At 33.9% G+C, this 13,242-nt stretch overlaps 1 protein-coding gene across 1 annotated transcript in view; it reads right to left on the reverse strand.

Annotated features, from left to right (window-relative positions):
- Window positions 1-13,242, reverse strand: part of LOC148943114 (ras-specific guanine nucleotide-releasing factor 2-like) — a 441,376-nt gene that overhangs the window by 269,717 nt on the left and 158,417 nt on the right. The window contains exon 7 of the mRNA XM_089102441.1: window positions 7,802-8,031. Coding sequence (XP_088958567.1) covers window positions 7,802-8,031 — 230 coding nt within the window. The remainder of the gene's footprint in view (window positions 1-7,801; window positions 8,032-13,242) is intronic.

Raw genomic sequence — 13,242 nt, forward strand, 5'->3', positions numbered from 1 at the left:
CAAATCCTGCAAGATTCTTGTGAAGATTCTGCAAGATACATGAGTTAAATAGAGGTATTCAAAGCACTTTTTCATGAGTTTGGGAAGAAAAAATACCCTAAATATATAGTCTGTCTAAATATGTTCACACAGAAGAAAAATTTGGTGAACAAATCCTGCAAGATTCTTGTTACAATAAAAACGAGTCAAGTAGAGATTTTCAAGTACTTTTTAATGAGTTTGGGAAGAAATAATACCCTGAATAAATAGTCTGTCTAAATTTGCTCACATAGAAGGAAAATTTGGTGAACAAATCCTGCAAGATTCTCATTACAACAGAAACGACTGAAATAGGGATATTTTAAGCTCTTGTTAATGATTTTGGGAAGAAATAGTAGCCCAAATGGATAGTCTGTCTAAATATGCTCACACGGAAGGAAAATTGGGTTAAAATATCCTTAAGATTCTAATTATAATATATACAAATGAAATAAAGATGTTCCAAGTACTTTTCCGAACTTAGGAAGAAATCATTCACCAAATGGATAGTCTATCTAAATATACTCACACGAAAAGAAATTTTGGTGAACAAATGTTTCTAAATCAACTTCTAACCGAATAAACGTCTTACCGAAACAATATTCTGCCCAAGGGAAATTTATTCATTTGAATATAGGGAATTGAAATATAATGCACTGAAATTAAGACAAAATTTCGTAACTTTGTTAGAGTTTAATTATAAATCCTTGAAAAAGTTAATATGTCAAGGAAAACAGAAAAAAAGTTGACGGACTGCCTTTTATCCATAATAAAACATCAATATTAGACATCAACGTCTGATAATGTATTTGGCACCACTCCAAAAGATCGAGGACAGGGCTAATAAGATAGGTTCAGTCGTTTGTCAATACTCACTCCAGTACATAGATTCACCTCCCTCTCTAGTGCTTTCTCATATTGTTTCCCTCCCCATTGTCCAACCGGCAAGAGTGACACGAAGGCACACAGCTCGGTCCAATTATCTTGGGGATGGCACGCCGAGAACAGAGTAGGTGAAGAACCGCTTAATTCGACGTTACATTTTGATCTGGAATGATCTTTCTAGGCAAGTTATTCCCAAAAATTTCTCTGTTGACTCTGTACAAAGAAGGTTCTGTCTTCTCTACCCTTGAAGGAACAGTCATTGAAAAACTCGATGAAGGACTTGTGGCTAATCTAACATTTAATCATACCTGGCGCCGCAAATTTAGGAATAAACAAATATAAGTAGGTGAAACCTCAAATTAATTCGTTGAAGCAAATGAAGCATCAAAATCATTGTACCGAACGACAATCCGTTTTGCATGAGCTACATATACATTTATGATCAGATACGCCCTTCATCTCAGACTGAAGGACTATCTTAATAGTTTATATATATATATATATATATATATATATATATATATATATATATATATATATATATATATATATATATATATATATATATATATATATATATAAACTATTAAGGTAGCCCTTCATTCTGAGATGCCATACTGAATGTATGTGGCATATCTGATCACAAATGTATATGTAGCTACTGCAATATATATATATATATATATATATATATATATATATATATATATATATATATATATTGCAGTAGCTACATATACAATTGTGATCAGATACGCCACATACATTTTGCATTTTTTGCCAGAAGAATGATCACGGATGCGTGGTTATTTGTTTTTTTTTCCAGGGGTGATCGTATCGACCCAGTGTTCCTAGAATATCGTGGGAGGGCTCATTCGAACGGAAATTAAAAGTTCTAGCGCCCTTTTTAAGTGACCATAAAAATGGAGGGCAACTAGGCCTTCTCCCACACTCAATTTTTTCTCAAAGTCATCCGATCAAAATTTTGAGATATCCGTTTTGTTCAGCATGGTCGAAAATATGATAACTATGTCTTTTAGGGTGACTTAATCCCCCGAAGTCTCCGGGGGGAGGGCTGAAAGTTATGAACTTTACCCAATGTTAAATAATTTCTTAGACCACACTGCTTTTCCATTAAAAACAAAAAAATTTTTTTAAACACGAAAAACGGGTTTTAATTTTATAAAAAGCAGTTAAATAAAAAAAAATTAATTATGCACAAAATATCCGATTTTTTCGGCCCCAAATCCGGTAGCATTAAACAACTGAAAAAAAAATAAATAAATAAAGCAAAAAAAAAAAACAACTTAAATTACATTACAATAAAACATACTAAACAAATAAATAGAACAAAAAGCAAAAACGAAAGAAAAATATAAATAAATAAGAACAAAACTAACATATTAATTAAACACTTACATGCACTGAATGTCTTTCAACTGGACTCCTCTCAGTATATAAATGGTTTAATTATCTCAGTATAAAATTTGTTTTAATTATTCATGTACTGTGAGCCAAGATCAAAACCTGCATTTATTCAAAAACGTTCAAAAATTAAATAAAAAAACAAGTTTTTTTAACTGAAAGTAAGGAACAACGTTAAAACTTAAAACGAACAGAAGTTATTCCGTATATAAAAGGGGCTGTCCCCTCCTCAACGCCTCGCTCTTTACGCTAAAGTTTGACTTTCTCACAACTCTAGTTTTTTTTAACAATGAAAAACTTTAGCGTAAAGAGCGAGGCGTTGAGGAGGGGACAGCCCCTTGAATATACGGAATAATTTCTGTTCGTTTTAAGTTTTAACGTCGTTCCTTACTTTCAGTTAAAAAAAAACTTGTTTTTTTTATTTAATAATGCTTAAAAGGCACATTATCTTGCTTATAATTGCTCTTCTGTGGCAAAGAATGGCAGAAAATGAGACTTGTTTTTGTTTTGGTTGTTACTTAAATATAGCCTACTAGAACTTCAAATTTTGCTTCCATTGATATTTTACTATCACTAGCATAGTTTGACCGTACCTGGTGAAAATAAAGTAAAGACACAAAAAAAAAGAACAAAAAAAAAGAAAAAATACAAGAAAAAAATCTTTCAAAAGAGTCTCAGTCTTTCCTTGGAAAAAGTGCTTGTCTTTTTCCCTTGGAACTTCCAAGGACTTTTTCCTTGGAAAAAGTCATTGGAAAAAGTCCTTTCCTTGTCCCTGTAGATAAGGGCTTGAAACCTTTGCTCAATCTTTCAGAACCCTTGTATTTGCTGGTTTAGCTAAAAAAAAAACATCTCCTCTGTATGGTGTCTTTACTATTTCTAAAAATTACGCGAATTGTCTTGTATCTTTTACCGATTAATTTAGTATGATTGAATTTTGTATATTTGGAATCAGCTTAAAAAACAGATTCCTTTGATATGTATGTCTTGCTTTAAAATTAGTTTTCTAGAGTCTCGATTTCTATGGAAATAAGACCCTTCTGACGAATCCTTTAGTACCAAGACCAGTTTAATAAGGATAAAACCAACGGTGTTTAAGTGCTTTGAACTGCGTTGTTAGGGATTTGCTGTGTTGCAGAACCGGTTTAAACACCGGTGTTTAAACCGGTTTAACATCAGGAAACCGGTTTAACACCAGGACGGGTGTTGTAGAACCGGTCTAGTAATTAAAAAAAAAAAATGTTTCTAATTTCAGTTAACTGCTAAATCATCACTCGTTGTTGCAATGTAATAAGTTTTCTAGTAAAGTGCGATTTAAACTTTTACATAAGGGGCGGGGGAACTCCGCATGGTATTAAGCAATATCGTGTCTCCTTAAAATTAATTGGAAAATCAGTCTCCCTAAATCAAAACAAACTAAGTTTAAAGCAATATTTGCTGCAAGACCGTGCCCGTGACTTCAACCCGGGACAGGAAAAAGGGAATTCCAGCCATTCGAAGCAACACACTAGCTATAACTATAAATATAGCTATAAGTATAGCTATAAGTACGCATTGCAAGCTGAAAATTTTACTCTATTTTGTGACGATTTGACAGAAATACCAACAAGAGGAGACAGGGCCGTATCGAGGATTTTTTTAGGGGAGGGGGGATATTTTAAACAAGGATTTTTTTTTGGGGGGGGGGTGTTAAATAAAACTCAAAAACGTATAATAAATTTGTTTATATCCATTTTTGTTATGTTTTTACGAGTCAAAACAAACATTTTGGGGGTGAAGAGGTCAACCCCCTAGCTCCCTCTGGAATTGATGTTGAGAGGAAAACACTTTGATGAAATTAGTAGTCTATTAGAGCAGTTAAACTAGCCTTACCTTGAAAATTAATAACACGTCTTCCCATTCAGGCTCATACGAGAAATGATTTTGTGAAAGCAGGCAGAAATTCACGAAGAGCACACACAGCTTAAATATGAGTATAACCTTTTTTAAAACACAGGAAATTTGGGGCAAAATAGTAATTTGGAGGGGGGATGCCTCCAATCGCCCTTCTCTCTGTGTAGGGTCCTGTAGAGGGGCTATTGGAGGTTGCGATTTACTTAGCAACTTTTTCCATCATGTGCCATAGAACACAATTTTGGAACAAATTGTTCAAAATATCATCATCCTAATCACTTTTGTAAAAGATCTTTAAGCTTATTTACAGGGTCATGAACAGGTAGACTCATTTTGGATACCATCGGTTTAGAGTTGTGAAAAATCGAAAAGAAATAAAGAAATACATTACTTTTGGAATAATATCAAACCAATGTATAATATCAAACAGCCATTTCCATATATATATATATATATATATATATATATATATATATATATATATATATATATATATATATATATATATATATATATATATATATATATATATATATATATATATATATATATATATATATATATATATATATATATATATATATATATATATATATATATATATATATATATATATATATATATATATATATATATATATATATATATATATATATATATATATATATATATATATATATATATATATATATATATATATATATATATATATATATATATATATATATATATATATATATATATATATATATATATATATATATAAACTTAGAAAAATACACCCGCCTCTAAAGGGTCATTGATTATAGGCTGTTTGTTCCATTCTTAAGCACACAACTGTGAAAAAGATTAAAAACTAAAAGAAATTTATTTTAAAAAAGATTTCGGAACAGGTGGTTTAGATTTTCCCAAGGACTGAACTTGAATGAGTAGTCTCCATCCAAAACATTTCCTTTATTGGGGGGATCAACTCCATTTTGAAAAATCGCTTCAATTTTCTTATACTAATTAGTTTTAAAGGGTAATTTTAGAATTTATAAACTATAATTATTAATATTTAGAACCAGAAATAAAACGTTCATTTTATGCATATATTCTTATTTAATTTTAACTATTATTTGTTTCAGCTACTTTAGAAACGGATTGCTCTTTACTGTGCTGTCAAATCCCATGAACAGTTTGATTTAGGCAAGAATGCACTACAATAGGTGTTGTTCGTATTTTTACACCTCCTACACCATAAAATTTCGTAGAAGGTTAACACTACAATTTGAATGAGCTCAGCAAATAAAGTTAAATGCCGAACTTGACTAATGAGTTAAGCAACGTGTGTTTAGGAACAGTCCTAGATAAGTAACTCAAATTCACTAATCGGCCGAGAAATATAACTTATTTTGAATATAATTATCAATAATTAAATAGAATAATTACCAAAACAGCCTTGGTTGTTTTCAGAACCAAGGTTCTCAAAGCGCTGAAAACCTGTTTCAATCTGGGTAAAACTATCAATACTTTAAATATTTTTGAGCTGCCTGGTGCAAAACATTTTGTTCGCTAAAAGATTTATTATTGAAGTAATAAATTCTAAATTAGATTAACGTAATCTATAGATATTTTTTCTGTCTGCATCTTAAAAATGATCTTTGATATCCTTCAAAACTTGGCAGATGGTCAATTATAGCAAAGCAGCAGTGAGCACACTTTGACTGCAACAAGAAATTTTTTCTCAGGAATTGAAATATTCCTGATTAAATTTGGAACAGTAGCTTGATAGAGTTCAATCATGCAAGGTTAGTGAGAGGCTTATCAAACAGTTCTTGTTAACGAACTGTAAGTAAGGAGCAACCCAGCTCAATAGTAATCGAAACTCTAACTCCAGGTTCACACAGAAGCAGTTGCTGCGATAGGCTATATTCGTCTAGTGCACCGATGTGCAATTTTAGTCGCCGTTATCTTCACACAGGATTTTTACGTCGTCCAACTTTTACCCCCAAAATATTCAAAATTAAAAGAGCGTGGTTGAAATGGATCAGAATGATGTTTTACTTCTTTCCATAATTAACCATAATTTCCATAATTAACCATAATAATTTCCATAAGCCATATTTAACTTCTCAGTTTGATCGTTTTCATTTGTTTCTCCCATCGTTGCTGTTGTTTTGAAAAAATTGCTCGAAAAATCGCTCAGTTGCCCGATAAAAGTTGGATTTTTTCAACTCTGGGTAGTTGCTTGACGAAGCAACTAAAATTGCCAAAGTTGGCAACTAAATTACGGCGACGGGCGAATTTCGCTCCTGTGTGAACATCTGTGTGAACCTAGAGTAAGAAACAAAATTTTGATACCTATAGATATATCAAAAGAATTCGCTTTTAATGCTGATTTCAAATATATAATTTCAATATATTTCGTTAAGTTCGTAATTCAAATATATTTCGTTAAGTTTAGTCTTGCCCATCAAAGGTTACGGGCCAGAGAAAATTTTCGTGATTTTCAAGGTTTCAAGCTTCTATCTGCAAAAATATGGAATTTTGTATTTTTTGCCAGAAAAAAAATACCAGATGCGTCTTTATATGTTTTTTTTGTTTTGTTTTGTTTTCCCCAGGGATGATTGTATTGAGTCAGTGATCCTAGCACATTGAGAGAGAGCTCATTTAAATGGAAATTAAAAGTTCTAGTGCCGTTTTTAAGTGGCCAAAAACTAGAGGGCAACTAAACCCCCTCCCCCACCCCTTTTTCCCCAAAATGGTCCGATCAAAATTTGTAGATAGCCAGTTTATTCATCATAGTTAAAATGCCCAATAACTATGCGCTTAGGTATGACATACCCCCCCCCCAAAGCCCCCGGGGTAGGGGCGTTAAATTAAAAAATTTGCCTAGTGCTTGGGCCTAGTATTTATTGTTGGGTTTCATGCATACATTTTCGGTTGGGGTGGACAAATTTTCTGCTGGGGGTTTTACCACAATGGGATTTTCCATGGGGAGGAAAGTTTCCAGGCAGTGAGCTTGTCAGGGAAAATTATACACTGGGGGGGGATTTGCCAGAATTCTTATACAAAATTCTTTTTATATGTCTTGCTTTCTCTTTTCCGTCTCAATTTTACGCGCAGAGTGGTTAAGAGTAATTGTCCGGGGTAAACTTTCTGTTTCTCCGTGGAGATGGAGCCAGATTTTCTTGCATTATTTAAAAAACGATCATAAATTATTACGTACATAAAGGAGGTTGCCCCCTCCTCAACACCTCGCTCTTTACAATAAAGTTTGAACTTTGTCCGAATTCTTAAATAATAACTCTTGAAACACAAGGTCCGTTTAATTAGAACAATAAGATATTTTTTTGAAAGTTCAAAATACTTTAGCTTAAAGAGCGAGGTGTTGAGGAGGGAGTAACTCACCCTTATGTACGTCATAAGTTCTGTCGTTTTAAGTTTTAATGTTGCTCCTTACTTTCAGTTGGAAAAACTTGTTTTTCTTATTTAAGATGACATAGATAAGAAAAGTTTAACATAAGAAGGTTTAAGCACTGATAAACTCAAACGTTCTAGCGGGCTTTAGAACGTTTATAGTTTAAGAAAAGATGTTTACCTAAGACCAGTGTTGGCCAAGATCCAATTCTTGCTTGCAGTCCTTTTAAGAAAATCTGATGGAGGAAAAGCAACGTTTCAGAATTTAGAAATATAGAATTGACATCTTCATGTGAACATGGTGGCTTTTTGGAACTGGCAGCCATTCTTAAAGGTCTTAGGAAACATGTTATAAGCGTGTCAAGTTGTGACACATATTCTTCTTCTTCTTCAACCATCCGAAATACTAAGCTAAAATGAGAAGCTTAATTAGATATAATGGGGGAACTGATGATCGAGTAATTTGTGATAACAAACTGTAAAGAAAGAGGGATTCGACCCAATAATAAATAAAGCTAAAAAGGGAGAGAGTTTGGAAAACAACGTAGGCCTATGCATGAAAAGTTAATTCCAAAAAGTCAAAAGTTATAACATCGAAATGTCGATTCTAAATATGTAAAATTAATTAGGTGTGTTCCCAGTTGGAACAAGTTTGGAAGAATAATAAGAAAATACTGCGGACCAAGACTAGAATATTGAAAGGTATGGTATGACAGAGGTCAAGTACGGTTCTGAAGCGTGAAGATTTCGAAAGATAGAGACGATTAATTAAATATTTTCCAAAGAAATTGTCTACGGACTTGTTTGACTGACCGTACGTATGTCAAGTAAAAAGGTTTACAAAAGCCGTGTTTCTGTCCCACTTTCAAGGGAAATAATAAAAAAGGTTAAGATGTCTAGGACACTTTATTACCGATGCAGGATGACACATTGCCATTGATTGTTCTTTATGGCCAACCATCTGGGGCCAAACGAAAATCTGGTCGTTCCCAAATGGGAAGAAGTCACAGGGAACAATTTAAAAAGAATTAGAACTTCATGGAAGCTCTTCAAGGGGGAAGCTCTGGACAGGGTGAGATGGAGGAGGGCTACAACAACTGTGTTTCTATCCCAATCTACAGGCCAATAAAAAAAAAAAGTTAAGATGTCTAGGACATTTTATTAGCATGCAGGGTTACACTTTACCATTGATTGTTATTTGTGACCATCCATCTGGGGCCAAACGAAAATCTGGTCGTTCCAAAATGCGAAGATATCATAGGGAACAATTTAAAGTGAATTAGAACTTCATGTAAGGTCGTACAGGTGGAAGCTCTGGACAGGGTGAGATAGAGGAGGGGTACAACAACTTTTTTTTTATCCCAATTTATAGGGCAATAGTAAAAAAATTTAAGATGTCTGGGACAATTTATTTCCGATGAAGTATTACGTATTGTCAAAGATTGTGGTTATTAGCCATCTATCTGGGGACAAAGGAAAATCTTGTCGTGCCCGAATGGGAATAAGTCATAAAGAACAATTTAAAGGGAATTAAACCACCCTGCAATGTCGTGAAAGGGGAAGCTTTGGAGAGGGTGAGATGGAGTAGCGGTACAACAACTGTGTTTTATCCCACTTTCTAGGGAAATAATAAAAAAAGTTAAGATGTCTAGGACACTTTATTACCGATGCAGGATGACACATTGCCATTGATTGTTCTTTGTGGCAATCTATCTGGGGCCAAACAAAAATCTGGTCATTCTCAAATCGGAAGAAATCCTAGGGAGCAATTTAAAGGGAATTAGAACTTCATGCAAGGTCGTAAAGGGGGAAGCTTTGGACAGGGTGAGATCGAGGAGGGGTACAACAACTGTGTTTTTATCCCAATTTACAGGCCAATAACAAAAAAAGTTAAGATGTCTAGGACATTTTATTACCATGCAGGGTGACACTTTGCCATTGGTTGTTCTTTGTGACCATCCATCAGGGGCCAAACGAAAATCAGGTCGTCCCCAAATATGAAGAAGTCATAGGGAACAATTTTAAGGGAATTAGAAATTCATGCAAGGTCATAAAGGGGGAAGCTCTGGACAGGGTGAGATGGAGGAGGGATACAAAAACTTTGTTTTATCCAACTTTGTAGGGAAATAATAAAAACAAGTTATGATGTCTAGGACATTTTATTACCGATTTAGGATGACACATTGCCATTGATTGTTCTTTGTGTCCATCCATCTGGGGCCAAAAAAAATCTGGTCGTTCCCAAATTGGAAGAAGTCATGGTGAACAATTTAAAGGGAATTAGAACTTCATGCAAGGTCGTAAAGAAGGAAAATCTGGACAGGGTGAGATGGAGGAGGGGTACAACAACCGTGTTGTATCCCACTTTCTAGGAAATAATAAAAAAAAGTTAAGATGTCTAGGACACTTTATTACCTATGCAGGATAACACATTGCCATTGACTGTTCTTTGTGGCCATCCATTTGGGGCCAAACAAAAATCTTGTCGTTCCCAAATGGGAAGAAGTCATAAGGAACAATTTAAATGGAATTAGAACATCCTGCAAGGTCGTGAAGGGGGGAGCTTTGGACAGGGTGAGATGGAGAAGGGGTACAACAACTGTGTTTTATCACACTTTCTAGGGAAATAATAATAAAAGTTAAGATGTCTAGGACACTTTATTACCGATGCAGGATGACACATTGTCTTTGATTGTTCTTTGCGGCCATCCATCTGGGGCCAAACAAAATCTGGTCATTCTAAAATTGGAAGAAGTCATAGGGAGCAATTTAAAGGGAATTAGAACTTCATGCAAGGTCGTAAAGGGGGAAGCTCCGGACAGGGTGAGATGGAGGAGGGGTACAACAACTGTGTTTTTATCCCAATTTACAGGCCAATAACAAAAGAGTTAAGATGTCTAGGACATTTTATTACCATGCAGGGTGACACTTTGCCATTGATTGTTCTTTTGCCATTGATTGATGTCTAGGTATAGAACTTGGGCGTTTCAGGATTGAAGAGAATAATGCCTATTTTCTTTTTAAATTTTAAAATAGTATTTATTAATACCCAGAAGAACAACAGAAGTAAAAATATTTGACAGAATTCAAGACAAAATTTCTTTTCTGGCTTTACGATTTTAAAAGTTGTTTCTCTTTTATTTCTCTCTATTAATTGTTGCTTTTACGGTCTTTTTCTAAAATTTTGTAAAGGAAACCTAAAGAAAAGGAAAGCCCTGTTCTTTCAACCTCTAATATGACAGTTGCAGTGGCAGATAAATTATTGCTCCTAACCCATCAACATCCAAAAGAAGCATCAATACCTAATTTAAGAGAAGGCAGTCAATTATAACTTATAACAAATAACCAATCACTGTCATGAAAAGTTTTCCAAACTTTGAAAAGTACACTACAAGGAAACTTTGGAGGAAGTGATGATGAGGCTGAATTAGCATAGTGAAATACCCTGTCACCAAACTTTCTTGGACGAGCCAAAATCATACATTTATTTGAAACTTACGAGTTCACTCTGAAAGCTTTAACTTAAAAGAAGAAGCAAACGTAACTCAAGTAACGTCTTGAGTCATGGCTAACCAATTAAGAACAGGTAAAAACCGTAACTTTAGCTTAAAAAAGAAGCAAACGCAACTCAAGTAACTTAACGCAACTCTTTAATTTAAAAAAAGAAGCAAATGCATCTCAAGTAATTTGTAACAACTCTAACTTAAAAGTAGAAGCAAACGCAACACAATTAACGCCTTGAGTCTTGGCTAACTAAAATCATTAACAGAAAAAAAAAACCCTTAGCTTTAACTTAAAAGAAGAAGCAAATGCAACTCAAGTAACGCCGGGAGTCTTGGCTAGCCAATGAGCAACAGGTAAAAAACTATAGCTTCAACTTAAAAGAAGAAGCAAACGCAACTCGAATAACGCCGTGAGTCTTGGCTAACCAATGAATAACAGGCAAGAAAACCATAGGTTAATGAGCATAAGGATAACCTAATAACCTATAAGTATGATGGGACTTGCAGCCATTCTGATTCTCCCGCTATTGACAATAAATTTTAAATTGTTCTTCACTGAAAACTTAGTAGAATGCAACAATAAGTCCTATTTACGAGCTCATTCTGATAGCATTAACTTAAAAGAAGAAGTAAACGCAAACTCATGTAATGCCGTGAGTCTTGGCTAACCAATCAATAGCAGGTAAAAAAAAAACCTAGATTAATGAGCACAAGAATAACCTAGGTATGACTGGAACCTCCGCTTTTTTTTATTCCCCCACAATTTACGCTAAATTTTTAATTGTTTTTGCTGAAAACTTAGTAGAATGCAACAATAAGTCCTAATTTAGCATTTGCTTAAAAATTATGGACTGTTTTATTTTGACGGTTTAAAGAGCTACATGTAAACGAAAGCGTAAACCAAAATCAAGTACCAGCTTGAATATTCAGTTAGCAAATGACATATGGTAATGCATTAACCATTGGTTAATGCATTAAAGTTTAACCTAAATATGACAGGTCTACCATACTTCTGAATTCCCCCTCCCTATAAAACAAAGGGAAAGCTTATTAGAATAGAAAAATAATCAAGTTGTCAGAACTTCTAAAAATTACGTAAACTACGTAAGAGTAAAACTAAATCACGTCTCTTCTTGATTGTTCAGCTAATGGGTTGAACACCGTTAATTAATGAACACAAAGCTAAGGTTTACCAAATATGATGGGTCTACCCCTATCTACGATAGTGTGTCCCCCACTATCTACCCGTAAGTTTGTAGTTTACATTTTACTGAAAACGTGCAAGGATGTAAGAAGTAAGTTATTTCAGAACTTCTAAAAAGTACTTGAAGTAGGTAAAGAAACTAAATCAAGTCCTGCTTCAACTTATTGACTAACAAATGAATGGCAGTTTAAACAGGTGAAAATCTGATGGGGGGTATCCCTCTAAGAAGGGGAGCTATCCTTCTGAGTCCAAGCGATCTTTAGATTAAACTTTAAATTGGAGTGAAACAACTAGTCATAGTTTAAAAGTTATTTGTAATTTACGGGCTGGTTTATTTTGACAGTTTAAAAACTACTTTTTTTACATTAAAGTTGAAATTGCACTTATTTCAAAACGTATTAGAATGCAGGAACTAGTATTAGTTCAAAACTTATTCGAAATTAACAAACCTGCGTATTCCGACGGTTCAAAAAGCTACTTGTAAAGGAAGAGGCAAGGGTAATACAAGTTTCACCCTGAGTCAGCTAGCAAATAGATAACTCATGAAAACTATTGATTTATGAGTTTAGGGGTAATTTACTTAACATGATTGTCATGTTTCTGCGTTCCATTGATCTTGACGCTTAATTTGAAATTCACTTTACTGAAAACTTATTTGAATCCAACGTTAAGTAAAAATTAAGCAATTATTTAAAATTTAGGGGTTGGTTTATTTTGAATGTTTCGAGGTTACACCTTAAGAGAAAGAGAAAAAACAGCCCTAGCAGCATGTTGCATTGAATTTTCAGCTAACAAATCAATAAAAGCTGAAAACCACGGACCAAAGAGTTCGTGGTATTAAACTGTATGTAAGGACCGACTCAGACTAACAGTAACCGAAAATATAAAATGGTTATTTTTATAACCATCAATACA

Source organism: Artemia sp. Qi Xiang Cuo, chromosome 16 (genome assembly GCF_049724085.1).
Source record: "Artemia sp. Qi Xiang Cuo chromosome 16, ASM4972408v1, whole genome shotgun sequence".
Lineage (NCBI taxonomy): Eukaryota > Metazoa > Arthropoda > Branchiopoda > Anostraca > Artemiidae > Artemia > Artemia sp. Qi Xiang Cuo.